Source organism: Aotus nancymaae, unplaced genomic scaffold (assembly GCF_030222135.1).
Source record: "Aotus nancymaae isolate 86718 unplaced genomic scaffold, 86718_ANA_hifiasm-v0.15.2.pri h1tg000011l, whole genome shotgun sequence".
NCBI lineage: Eukaryota > Metazoa > Chordata > Mammalia > Primates > Aotidae > Aotus > Aotus nancymaae.
The window spans coordinates 14400910-14413438 of NW_026988422.1; the positions used below are offsets into that span (position 1 = coordinate 14400910).

The 12529-nt window shown below is 46.4% G+C and overlaps 1 protein-coding gene across 4 annotated transcripts in view; it reads left to right on the forward strand.

The window, feature by feature from the left end:
- The window catches only part of BOC (BOC cell adhesion associated, oncogene regulated), a 248985-nt gene that overhangs the window by 210117 nt on the left and 26339 nt on the right, over positions 1-12529 (forward strand). For all 4 annotated transcript variants that reach the window (XM_021668841.2, XM_064374608.1, XM_021668843.2 and 1 more), the window contains 2 exons: positions 1627-1805; positions 2834-3112. In XM_021668841.2, the coding sequence (XP_021524516.2) occupies positions 1712-1805; positions 2834-3112 (373 nt within the window). In that variant the 5' untranslated portion in view covers positions 1627-1711. The remainder of the gene's footprint in view (positions 1-1626; positions 1806-2833; positions 3113-12529) is intronic.

A 12529-nucleotide genomic window follows, 5' to 3' on the forward strand; every position in this document is an offset into this window, starting at 1 on the left:
GGGCTGGGGTCCTCCCTCCGGTTTGGAGGGGTGCTCACTGGGCAGTGTGGATCTGGCCCTCTTCACTCCCTCAGCAGCCAGGCAGAAAATCAAAGGACCACAGGTCCTGGGGACGGGAAAGGTATGGGTGAATCCCAGGCACTTCCCAGCACAGAGCAGCAGTCCCGTGTCAGATGTGTTGGGTGTCTCCTTTCCTTCAGCAGACTGTGCAGGCATCCTGAACTCCAGGACTGGCCAGCATAACACATCTCTCAGTTGAGAAGCTTAACTACTTCTCTTGAGTTTTCAATGGTGACTGTAAATCTTTGAGAGAGTTCCGGTTAGGTAACTTGGTCTAGAGGAGTTAACATTTTGCATATATGTGACACTCCTATAAATATACTATTAATATTGCCACAGGTGAATGATCCACTGTGCGGATCACTAGAATGTTGCCTTCAACGTTGTCTGAACTCATCCCAAGGCCTCCCTGCCTAATGAGGCTGTTGATACCCTGTCTTTATTTGCTAATGTTCTATAAACCCATCAGTGAAAAGCACATAAGCAGAATCTCGGTTTTGGCTGTGACAGAGCGTGTGTGTGTGTGTGTGTGTGTGTGTGTGTGTGTGTGTGTGTTAGAATATACACTTGCCCATGTGATTTTAATAAATCTTGTAAGGACCATAGCTTAAGAAAGGCATACAAAATAGTGCCTTCTGGAATGGGAGATGCCACTGTTCCAGGCAGAGAGGGTGGCTGATAGGTGAAGTGTGTTATCAGATGGCTGGAGGTGCACTGTGGTCTGAGCCTCAAAGCAGTGTTGTTCTGTGTGGAGATACATGTTGGGTAATCAAGAGCATAGATTTTGTAGAGATGGAAAAGCTCAAAATTTCTATCACCAGGAGCAGAGAGAAGTGGGAGCCAGTGAGGGAAATGAAAACAAGGCTCTATGTCCTGAGAAAGTGAGGAATCTTGGCTGGCTTTTGACTTTGGGCTGTGTTTGTTCCTGTGGGAGTAGATGTTATGAACAAGCTGAGGAGAGTAGGGTGATTGCAGAAATAAAAGGGAGTTCACAGGGATATAGGCATAGAGCTGGGGTGAGGAGAATCAAAGCAGGAAATCTTTCATGAGCCACTGAGACTTTAGGATTCATTCACTTAGTAGCATCCCCTGCACGGACATTCGGTGTACATCACACACATGGCACTGCTGCCCTTTGATAGTCTGCACTAGCCACGTGGCTTGGTACATGGCTGTGACCAGCTGGCCTTTTGCAAGCAAAGAGTAAGAATAGTCTCATCTGTTCTAGCATCTGTGCCTGACAGTCACTGTCCTGTGCCATGGACATGGCTGCAAGCCTCAGCCTCTCTGTGTCCTCTGCCCCTCATCCTTGTTGCTTTCCGTCCACTGGGCAAGACTCCAGCATTCTTACTACAATAAAATCACCTTCTAGCTAGAGAAAGAGCTCAAGGGGGCAACTTACCAGAAATGGCATGGTAGTGTTCTTTGGTCTTCCAACAGCATGACTAGGTCTGTACTTCGAATGTTGCCAACAGGGAGCAAGGGACAAAGCCAAGCCCCACGGCTACCACAGGTGCACCCCAGGCATCCTCATCATGGCCATAGCTCTCCCTTTCTCTCTTACAGCAGAGTGTTGCCGGGGACGGCAGTATCTCTTTGTGTGACCCTGGCGGCTTATGGGACGTTGGCTTCAGACCTTTTGTGATACACCATGCTGCGTGGGACGATGACGTGGAGAGGAACGAGGCCTGAGGTCACACTGGCTTGCCTCCTCTTAGCCACGGCAGGGTGCCTTGCTGACTCGAGTGAGTGCTTTCCTTCCCTTTTCCTGCCCTTAGAGTCTAATGGAAACATTCAGCATTCTACAATAACTCTTTAAAAAGGCCTTCTCTGGACCTGGGCTTTTTTTGGGTGGTAGGCTCTGGATGAACCTGGAAACCATCATTCTCAGCAAACTGACACAAGAACACAAAATCAAACATCGCATGTTCTCACTCATAGACGGGTATTGAATAATGGGAACACATGGACACAGGGAGAGGAGCACTATACACTGGGGTCTGTTGGGGAGGAGTGGGGGGACAGCGGGGGGTGGGGAGTTGGGGAGGGATAGCATGGGGAGAAATGCCAGATATATGTGAAGGGGAGGAAGGCAGCAAATCACACTGCCACGTACGCACCTATGCAACAACCTTGCATGTTTTTCACATGTACCCCAAAACCTAAAATGCGATAAAAAATAAAATTAAAAAAAAATTTAAAAAAAAAGGCCTTCTCTACCTGGATTTCAAAGAACACTTTATTCTCATTGGCCTTCAGGGACGTAAGAATACAAGATGAGCCATGATCACAACAATGTCATATTGGTTTCAGTTTGGTATTTGACTCGTTTCAAAGCTATGCCAAAGGAGGAGGAGAAGTAATAATAACTGCTTTTTATTGTGCACTTGACGTGGCAGGTAATTTACACACATTATTTGGAAGCCTCATGACAACCCTGTGAGGAAAGCATTATTAGCCTGTTTTTACAGGTAAGAAACTGAGACTTCACAAGGCTAGAGTCATATGGCTTAAAAGTAGTGGCACTGGGATGAGACTCAGGTCTGTCCAAATGCAAAGCCCAGGCTCTTGCCTTTACAATACGTGCTCACTCCAGATCTACTCTCTAGGGACAAAGGCAGGTTGCAAAATGGACAGGAGCAGTAGAGTTGGAGAAAGACCAACTCCCCTGGTGGCCACTTCTGGAAGACTTCCTGGGCGCAGTGCTTCTAAAAACGTGGTATTGTTTTCTTGGGGGCATCTGTTCATTGCTGCATCCTTGTTCTTCCCCCAGATGATGTCCCTCAGGTCACCGTCCAGCCTGCGTCCACTGTCCAGAAGCCCGGAGGCACTGTGATCCTGGGCTGCGTGGTGGAACCCCCAAGGATGAATGTAACCTGGCGCCTGAATGGGAAGGAGCTGAGTGGCTCGGATGATGCTCTGGGTGTCCTCATCACCCACGGGACCCTCGTCATCACTGCCCTTAACAACCACACTGTGGGACGGTACCAGTGTGTGGCCCGGATGCCTGCGGGAGCTGTGGCCAGCGTACCAGCCACTGTGACACTAGCCAGTGAGTCTGCTCCTTTGCTGCCCTGCCATGGTGCAGTCGCTCCTTGTGTCTCCCACCCCAAAGCCCCCACTATTCATGCTGCCTCTTACTAGTCTTAGCATACAAGGGCCCTTAACTGCTGAAATTTCAAATCAGAATGGTGGCTGCCTAGTAATGCCCAGTGATGGGGGACCCCTGTGCCCTTGGGAAACCTCACTCTGAATAGAGGCTGTATCTGGAGTGAGTGTCTACAGAGAGGGGAATTGGTCAGTGCTCTTGACATGGCAGAACTATTTCATGAGCCCCAGAGCAGGGCCATGCCGTGCCTTCTTAGCTGGTCATCCTGTGGCTTAGGTGCCCTGTACCAACTGCTTACCACCCCTTCCAGACCCTCACTCCACTCTCATCACCGTTACAGTCGGAGCAGGGAGAGACAGGATGCCAAGAGACGTGAGCATGGCCGTGTGTAGTCTGGCAGAGCCCACCCAGTCCATACGTAGCCTCCTGTCTCTCTGTGAGGGACAAGCATAGTCCAAAAGCCTGGAATATGAATACTAGAACATAATGAAAAGGAAACTGTGTGGCAAAGGGATAAAGGGATGCAGAGAAAGAAGCAAGGAAGAGATGAGGTGACGGTTTGGACCAAGGAAAATGCCAAGAGTATCAAATGCTCACACCACCTCTTATTTTCTGGTTTTCCATTCTTTTATTTATGTGTTACAGTCAGTATAGGACAGTTTATTAGAATCATTATGTCTGTAGACATTCCGCTTCTGACATAGAAATTGTGTTACCTCTGACCTCTATTTTCTCCTATTACCACGACAAGGAACATAGGTCTTCTGACCAACATGCGGAAACCGAGGGCCAAATGGCTTCTAAGGTCCCTTACAAGACAGGTGTTTCTAGTTGCCATTATATTTATTCTACCTGATGAGGACCCATTGTGTGAGGCTGGATGGAAGTGAGGTAACAGGCATCCTGCCTTTGCATATGACTCCCACATGGTGTGCTGTGTCCTAGGCACAACACATACAGTATCTGATTTTGTACTCATTGTACGTATGGGCACATGAGACTTGCTGGATTAAATTCACCACTGAAGGCTGGAGAGCAGCCCTGACACCCATTCTTCTGTGCTGAGCCTGTGGCAAGGAAACTTAAAGAATTGCCTCCAATTTGGCCCCTTGCCTGGGGCCTGAGGTGTAGAAAATAGAGAAACTTGTTGAGACTTTAATGGTATTTGGATTTAAACTTTGAGAAGATTTCCAGGGCTTGTGCCCTCATTACTCAGCAGCACCTCCTTATCCATGAAAGCCCTGCTTTGGGCGTCCAGGTCACCATCATCATCATCACCCTCGTGGGTGAGGTGGTTCCAGGAGGCTGGCAGTGCTACATCATGGGGCTTACCTAAGGCAGCAAACTTTTGAAATGCCCTCTCTCTCCAAGTCAGCTGGGATCCCTGGGCTGTGTGAAGCTTGAGTCCTGGGACACGGGGGCAGGGAGGGAGGGAGAAGTAGTAAGGGAGTGGAGGAAAGCCCCTATATGCCCTCCATCCCCAGATCCCTGGAGGAGCTTCACTCTACGAGGCAGTGGAATGGAGGCTTCTGGCAGGATTCCTCTTTTCTTGGGAAAGTCAAGCAGCCCTGCCCTTTTCTCAGAGAGAAGGCAGAGTGTGTCCTCGGCTGCCTCCCTGAGCAGCCAGGCTGACACTGGGCTGCATCTCCGAGCCCCCTTCACAATGGAGCCCCCATGGAATCTGAGTGCCTGGTCTCTGGGAAGCAGCCTGTGAGGGCTCAGGGAGGGAGGCAGGCCGTGGGTGGCCAGGGGGCCCTCCTTTCTGGCTGTGCTTGTTGGGTGAGGGCTGCTAGGAGCTTAAATGAGGGAGGTAGAGGGTGGGGAGGGGTCATCTCATCACATCAAGAAGGGCTGAGGTCAGAACTATACTTCCTATCATTATATACTTCCCGCCTCCACCTTCATATTTTCAAATTATAATTGCATTATATAATGTTTAGGATATATAGAATTAATCTCTCCTAAACCTGCTATCTTCATATAACCACCACTGTCATTTTGGAGTATAACCTTCCAGTCTTTATCCCTGCTCATATTTTTATATTGTAAAGATACAATGAATATATTGTTTCTATTCTTTTCTGTCTGTTGATGTTGTATGATAAGCATTCTCCATTGGCCATATGACCATGTTTACTTTTTTTATTGAGTGTAAAATGCATACAAGGCCTGGCATATAGAGATCAAAGGTAATTATTACAGTATGGTTCAGACTTGCAATCCCAGCGCTTTGGGAGTCTGAAGCAGGAGGATCATTTGAAGTTGGGATTTTGAGAGCAGCCTAGGAACAGTAAATTTTTTCTACCAATTTTTTTTTTTTAATTGCCAGGTGTAGTGGTGCACACTTGTAGTGTTAGCTGTTTCAGAGGTGGGAAGACTGCTTGAGCCCAGGAGGCCGAGGCTGGGGTGAACCAGCCTCTTACAAATGAGATGTGCCCTTTTTTTGGAGACCCTGTCTCCAACCGATGCATTTTTTTTCATGTACGTCTGCCCAGGTGACTACCCCCCACATCCCCACATGCCCCTTCCTAGTTAATCCACCCTCCCAGCCCCCACCAGTACTTAACAATTATAATTACCAATGGTCCTAGAACATCCTCCACCTTCCATTTTCCTGTCCCTGGGCAATTAGGGCGCTTCCATTTGTTGTTACAAATAAGATGTGCCTTTTAGCAATGTGTGTGCCCTTAAAGAACAACACTGCCCATCCAACAGGGAGGTTTCATCTGCAAACAGGCAGCACGGGTCTGGAGACATGAGACTATAACCATTCATTTGGCCTAATTAGGAGCCAGGCTGAACCTTTTATTGTTTGGAAAAGGGAGAGTTGGAGAGTGGAAGATTTATCTTGGAGCTGTCCTTCTGCTTCAAGGTGTATCTGTGTGAAGAGAGACAATTTATTAGCCTTCATTTTAAAAATATTCCTGGCCACTTCTCTCTCTAGTGCTTGAGGGGATCTGTGGTTGGCAGAAAGGACAAAGAGAAGTGTTTGGTTGCAACCCAAGAAGGTACAGTGAGAGAAGAAGGGCCTTGTGCAGAAGCTGAGCTGGTTTCATTTGAAAGCCAGGAACTATTGGCTTGTCATTTAGACATGAATCAGAAGGCAAAATGTTTGGGCCTGACTAGAAGGAAGAAGTGCTGAAAGTTGAGAGAGCAGGCATGGGTGGCTGTGTCATGGAGCAGAGGGAGTTGGTGGAGTGGAACTGCAAAGCTTGGAGGAGGCAGCGACGAGGTGGCAGGAAGGCGGTGGGGGGTGGGGCAAGAGAAAGGGGTGCTGTCTTTGGGTTAATGCCATTGGGGGATCTGGCCCAGATGCAGCAGTAGATTAAGTTTCTGAAAGCACATTCCTGAGCAGAATAGGGGCTGTGTTTTGCTGGTTGGCTGATGTATGAGGGAGGCCGAGTGGTAGACGGGATTACCAAAGGCACGGTCTGCATTTAGAGGAAAGGCTGGGCAGCGGCATGCCGGTGCACACGCATGCACACCCACACACACTCAGCATGTTAGGCTTCCTTTTCCTCTGGCCTCTTCTCCATGCTTTCCCGTGTTTATCCTCACACAAAGCAGCTGCTGTCTGGCCTACCTGGCAAGATGCCGCTTCCTGCGTCCAGCCTCTAGAAATCACTGGGAGCTATAGGTAATGGGGGCCCAGGACCTGGTTTGAGGATTCAGGGGTGGAGAGGAGGCCGCTAGTGGAAGAATTTTTCTGGTGCAATGTTGGGACCTGGGGGGGTCCACTTGGACTTCACTCTGACCAGGTGACATCATCTTTTGATTTTCAGTAAAATAGAGTCGGAAGTCGACTCACCTGAAGAGTCTCACCTGTGCACGCTCCCTCCCTCCACCCCAGGCTGTCCTTGCCATGTCAATAATGGCTGCAGCATGCTCTGTGGAGGTGCCCATCTCGCTCTCCTCTGTGAAGGGTGTTTTCTTTCCTATGTAACCTAAATTTTTTAAAAAATCAGTCTCTCTTGCTGCTAATGCCCAGCTTCAGATCATCTTGTCTAATTCTTGCTTTTTGAAATGCTTTTAGCTGTGTACTCCTTCCTTTCACTTCCCTTTCTTTTCACAAGCCTCACACCAGGCATCTAACTGCTCTGCACAGCTCAGCTGTTCCCAGCCTGCTCCTGAACCAGCAGCAGCCCCTGCCAGTGGGCACTCCACTCCTTCCAACTGGACGCTGAGTTCCACCTCAGGCCTGTTCTCAACACAGCATGGCAAGGAGTCACGGCCAACTCTCCAGAGCTGGCAGTGGGAAAGCTGTTCTCAACCTTTCAGCTCTAACAGTCAACCGTTAAGAATTCTTTATTTTTAACTTAAACATTTTTGATAATTCTTCCAATTCTCTCATCATCCCTAGGTCCCACTGGTAGCCAAAAATAGGTGGTACCTAGGTAGCTACCTATAATTCTAAACTTGGGAATTTCAGTCCTCAAGTTAATGTGAAGTCTTAAGTTGCAGCTGGTATAATTGAGAACAGATTGGTCACCTCTCCTTAAGGCCTCCGAGTGCTAAGACCAGGCATATACTCCTGAATGGTCCTGTCTCTGGAGTCAGAGATCAGCAGGAAAGGTGGCTGACAAGAAAGGAAGGAGTCCTCCTTGGCACTCATCCTCACGACTCTGTGACTTTGAGAAAATGTCCAAAGTGACCAGGGACCCTTTGTTATCATAATTTAATGTAACCCATGAATAAAATGAAGAGCCAACTGGTATAGTGGGAAAAAAATTATAAAAAATGTATTAAATTCTGGGTTTAAGCCTTAGCTCTGCCACTTAAGTGTTACATGACTTTGAGCAAATCACTTGGTCTTTAGATTGCCACAGCTGTGAAATGAAAGCAATAATTACATCACCAGTCTCGTGGATTTTTTTGAGGATAACTGGGAGAATGTATGATATTAGTATTTGGAAGCATTTTAGAAATCTCAGACTTTATTTGTTCACCCCTGTGGCTGGCAAACATTTCTGGAGTGTCTCCTTTCTGGAGGCTCTGAAGCCCGTGTCCAGCCCTGTGCTGCCCAGCTCCGTCCTGGGAGTGACCCTTAGGAAGACGGTCCAGAGGGTGGCAGGGCTTCCAATCAAAACCAGAACCAATAGAGGACAGGCTTGTTATAAAGAGAACTAACCCATGTCCTGTGACTTTCTTAGTTCCTTATGCACATGTGTTCTCTATCCCAGATTCCCACCTCCAGCTGCCTTCACGAGCAGCCGCAGTATCATGGTGCATTGTCAGTGTAGCCTGCAGACCTGCTCACTGATGCTCCTGTGGGTTCACTGTTGCCCACTCACCTGCTGCCCCATCCAGACAGCTGTGGTTTTGCACTGACAGGCTGGGCTGACCCCGGCCTTCAGCATGGTGAAGAGACAGAAGCCGTGTCTCTTTGCTCAGCTCCCCTAACCTCTGATTCCCGTCACACACTTCACTAAGGTCATCTAGGTTCTGACTGTGAACTAGAATAGTCCATAGTCCATTAGGGACCATTGTAGACATTTCTTTCTTAAAATATTTCTAGCTTCCTTTATCTCACTGTATTAGGGTTCTCCAGAGGAGCAGAACCAATTATATGTGTATATATATTACATTTAATTTTGTATACATAAAGTATAATTATATATTATACAAAGAGTTATTTTAAAGAATTAGCTCGTGCAGGCTGTAGATTCATGTACAATGTAAGAATTGACATTGCAGTCTTGAGGGTAAAAGGAGGAAACTCAGGTTTTCTGTGTTGTCTTGTTCTCTGGAAAACATGTCTTTGCTATTAATACCCTCATTGATCAAATGAGGGCTATCCCATTAGGGAGGGTAATCTTTTACTCAAAATCTGACTGTAAATGTTAATTACATCTAAAACATACCTTGACAGCATATCTAGATTAGTGTTTGAGCCAACAACTGGCCCCATTGTCTAGCAGAGTTGACACATGAAATTAATCATCACAGCTCCCTACTGTCCACCTGAAATATACCACCTGCCTGGGGTTGTTTTGAAACATGTCTCTTTGGAGGCAATGTGAAGAAATTAGATTTTCCATAGTCCAACTCCCAGTGTCATTAGTGACACCTTTAGACAGAGATGTTTTCACACTGTCAGGACAATGGTTATTCCTTAACCTTTATGGAGCCACGAACTCCATTCACACCTGGGTGCTTTGGATTTCAGCCTTGGGTGGAGCTGCACCATTGGGAGATGCAGACACTGAGACGCTGTTGCCCCAACCCCTACCAGAGATGCATTCACTTGTTTTAGAAACAGCTTCATGCAGCCCTCTCACCTTGCCACAGGCATATTGTTTGGTATCTCTTTGGCTACAGGTGTCTCAGAGCAAAATTATAATTTAACTTGGGCAATCTTATTAAGACCATCCTTTCCTAATTTTCCCCTAGTCTTGATTTTAAAATAAACACATATAATCTGTATCAAGTTTTTTTCCTCCTCTGTGAAGTGTAGGAGTGGAGAGGATGAGAGAAGAAACAAGCAAGAACTCAATAAAAATAATATCTTTTATTTCCAACAGCCACTATAGTTTTCTTCCCAAAATATATTTTCTTACTACAACTAACAATCTACCTCTTTAATTTTGTCCTCAGTACTACTGCATTCTGTTTCTAAAGACTTCTATTAAATAAGACAAGACCAAAGTTCATGACTCCCACTTGAAAAACAGCAAAGCACTCATCCTCCAGTGCTGACCCTATATTTGGATGTTTTGGAGATTGGTGCCCTAAGAATTGGGAAGCGTTTAGAATTTCTAACAGTAAGGTCTGGTCCTGGCCGTTGAACATCTCTCAGTCTAATGGAGAAGGTGGACTTGTTTTAAACACAGTAGTCATAAAGCAAGGTAGCCCCATGAGTTTCCTGACAGAGATGTGAACAGATTTTCATGGGAGCTCAACTAGCAAGGATTTATTTCCATTTCAGGGGATTGCGGTAGACTCAGGAGTTGATCCTTGAAGAATGTGTGCAAGACAACCTTGATTTTTAATTTCTGAGTCTTCACACACCTTTCTCAGACCTTTAACAACCAACGTTGCTTGTTTAAGGTCTGAGAAAGGTGTGTGAAGACTCAGAAATTAAAAATTTCTCCTCTCAACCTAGGTGCAGTTCAGTTTCTGGGTGGGACTGCTACTGCCACAGTACGTTTCATTTCCATAATGGGATATTTCCATGGTGAACTCAATCGAATTCTTAATCTAGCTACCAAGTGACTGTCTTTCTCTCCATCCTGTTCCCCGCTCCTCTCAATTTCTCACTGTTTCTCATCTCTTTTCTCTTTGGGTATGAACATTTTCTGATTGAGAAAGAAACTTAGGATGTTTTCTCCAGTAGTTCTGACTTCTGCCCCAGTCTGGTTCAGTCAGCCAGGGACTGACAAAACAGGAGGAGCCATTCGCTCCGAACTGGAAATACATCGGTGTGTTGGCTTGGGTGTCAGGGAATCCTGTACAAGCTTTTTGCTTTGGGATGAAGGGATGGCAGTGAGAAGAAGGATCGTGGGGAAAGAAAACACAGGTGGCTTCCTAAGCTGCCCCAGGAGGGGAAGGAGATGTGCAGCTGGGGCTGAGCGTGAGTCTGTCTTGGCTGGGAGAGACAAAGAGACAGCTCCGCACAGGGGGATGGAGTTGGAAAAGGAGAGCCTGCTTGAGCTTGAAATGTAGTTGTTCCGTGCCGTAAGTTATGTGTATTGTACTTTGCCAGTTGGGCAAGAAAATGATTGAAAGATGGCAGAGATCCAAAAGGTGCTGAGCAACTTGAGCATCTTAATAGGAAATGAATAAGGAATACCTTATAGCATTAGGACAAAGTTACATTAACTCTTTCTGTTTTCCACCGGATGCAGGCAGAAGCCCATAGCTCACAAGAATTTTCCCTGGTACTCTGGTGAAATCTTCAAACGGTGCTGGCCACACGCATCCTGTTAGCCCCGGTGCAAGCACCCAGACAGATCTGTGGTGTAAGTTCTACTCAGCATCTCGGCAGCAAATGTCTGCCCCAAACGGCCAGGGTCCCATTCTGTGTTTATCAGAGGTCACCACCAAACAGACCTCAAGTTCATAGTGCATCTTCTACCAAGGACACCCTTAAGGACTCTTAACCCACTCCACCCTTGTCCCTAATTGGTTCTTTGTACTCACAGCCAAATGGTTAAATAAAATCCTAGGTTCATTTTCTAAGTAAGAGAAAAGGGAAAGGCCATGTAACATGTTGATTCATTGAGTCAAAACACAGTTTGAGGAGCATTTTCCAGAAGCCAAGGGAAAGATTGATTTGCTTGCTCGGAATCATTGGACTCTTTTAAGGAGCACGATGCAAGATGGTTCCTTTAAAACATGGAAGAAAACTGAGAGGGCAAATGAGTCCTTTGTTCCTCCGCTTTTTTAAAAACAGCTTCACATCTCAGCATGCCCTGTTTCTCGTGTGTGGAAAAGTTTAGCAATTTCTGCTTTGACTTTGTTTTTAGACTTTCAGCCATTTTTGGGGTCTGGCAATAATCTTGAGCTCTATAGAACGGCAAGTCTGTCCTGCAAATAGACGTAGTGTTCACATCCAAAGTAAAGGATGATCGCTTAATAATGAGAAAAAAATGTAAGCAAAAGAAAAACTTGGTGAGGTAAAAACAGCATTTCTTTTCCTATGCGATTAGTAGTGAGGTCCTCACAGCCTTTCACTCAGGCCACTTGGTGTCGCGTACTTGCTCCTAGCTCTTGTAATGGTTCCGCAGCTGGCAGCAGCATCTTCTCCATCCCCCTCCTCAGAAGGTTCCCCCCTCCCTTGTGTTACTAATTCCTTCTCAGTTTTCGAGACTCGGTATCTTCTCTAGGAATGTGTCTTGACCCCTTCAACTTCCAAGTCTACAGTAGGTTCTCTTCCTGGCTTCCTTTGTACCTTGGGTTTGCATCCACAGCCCTTTCATGCCTCTCTGCCTGGAGGGTAGGAACTGTTATTATGCATCTGCGCCCACTGTCCACAGGGCCTGGCATAGCATAGGCCTTTTGTGAGTATCTTGAAAGAGAAAGACTCCCAGATAAAACATGTTTGAGGTCTAGAAGATCAAAAAGGCCATACAGAGGGTAAATTTAACAGTTTCTGAATTTTCTCTTCAAATTCTGATATATTAAAAGTTTTCAAGAAGTAAATAAGAAAAGATAAAGCAGGAACTCAGGATGCAAACAGGTTGAAGATACAAATAGATTCAAGAAAGGTTGAGAAAAATTGATGAATGCCAGAAGCATACAACAGCATTTGAAAGAAATTGAGGCGTTTGAAGGAAACTCTGGAACCTTAGGGATATGCCAGTGAATGCAGCTCCATGACCTAAAACAGGGCTCCCCAACCTCCAGGCGGCAGACCAGTAC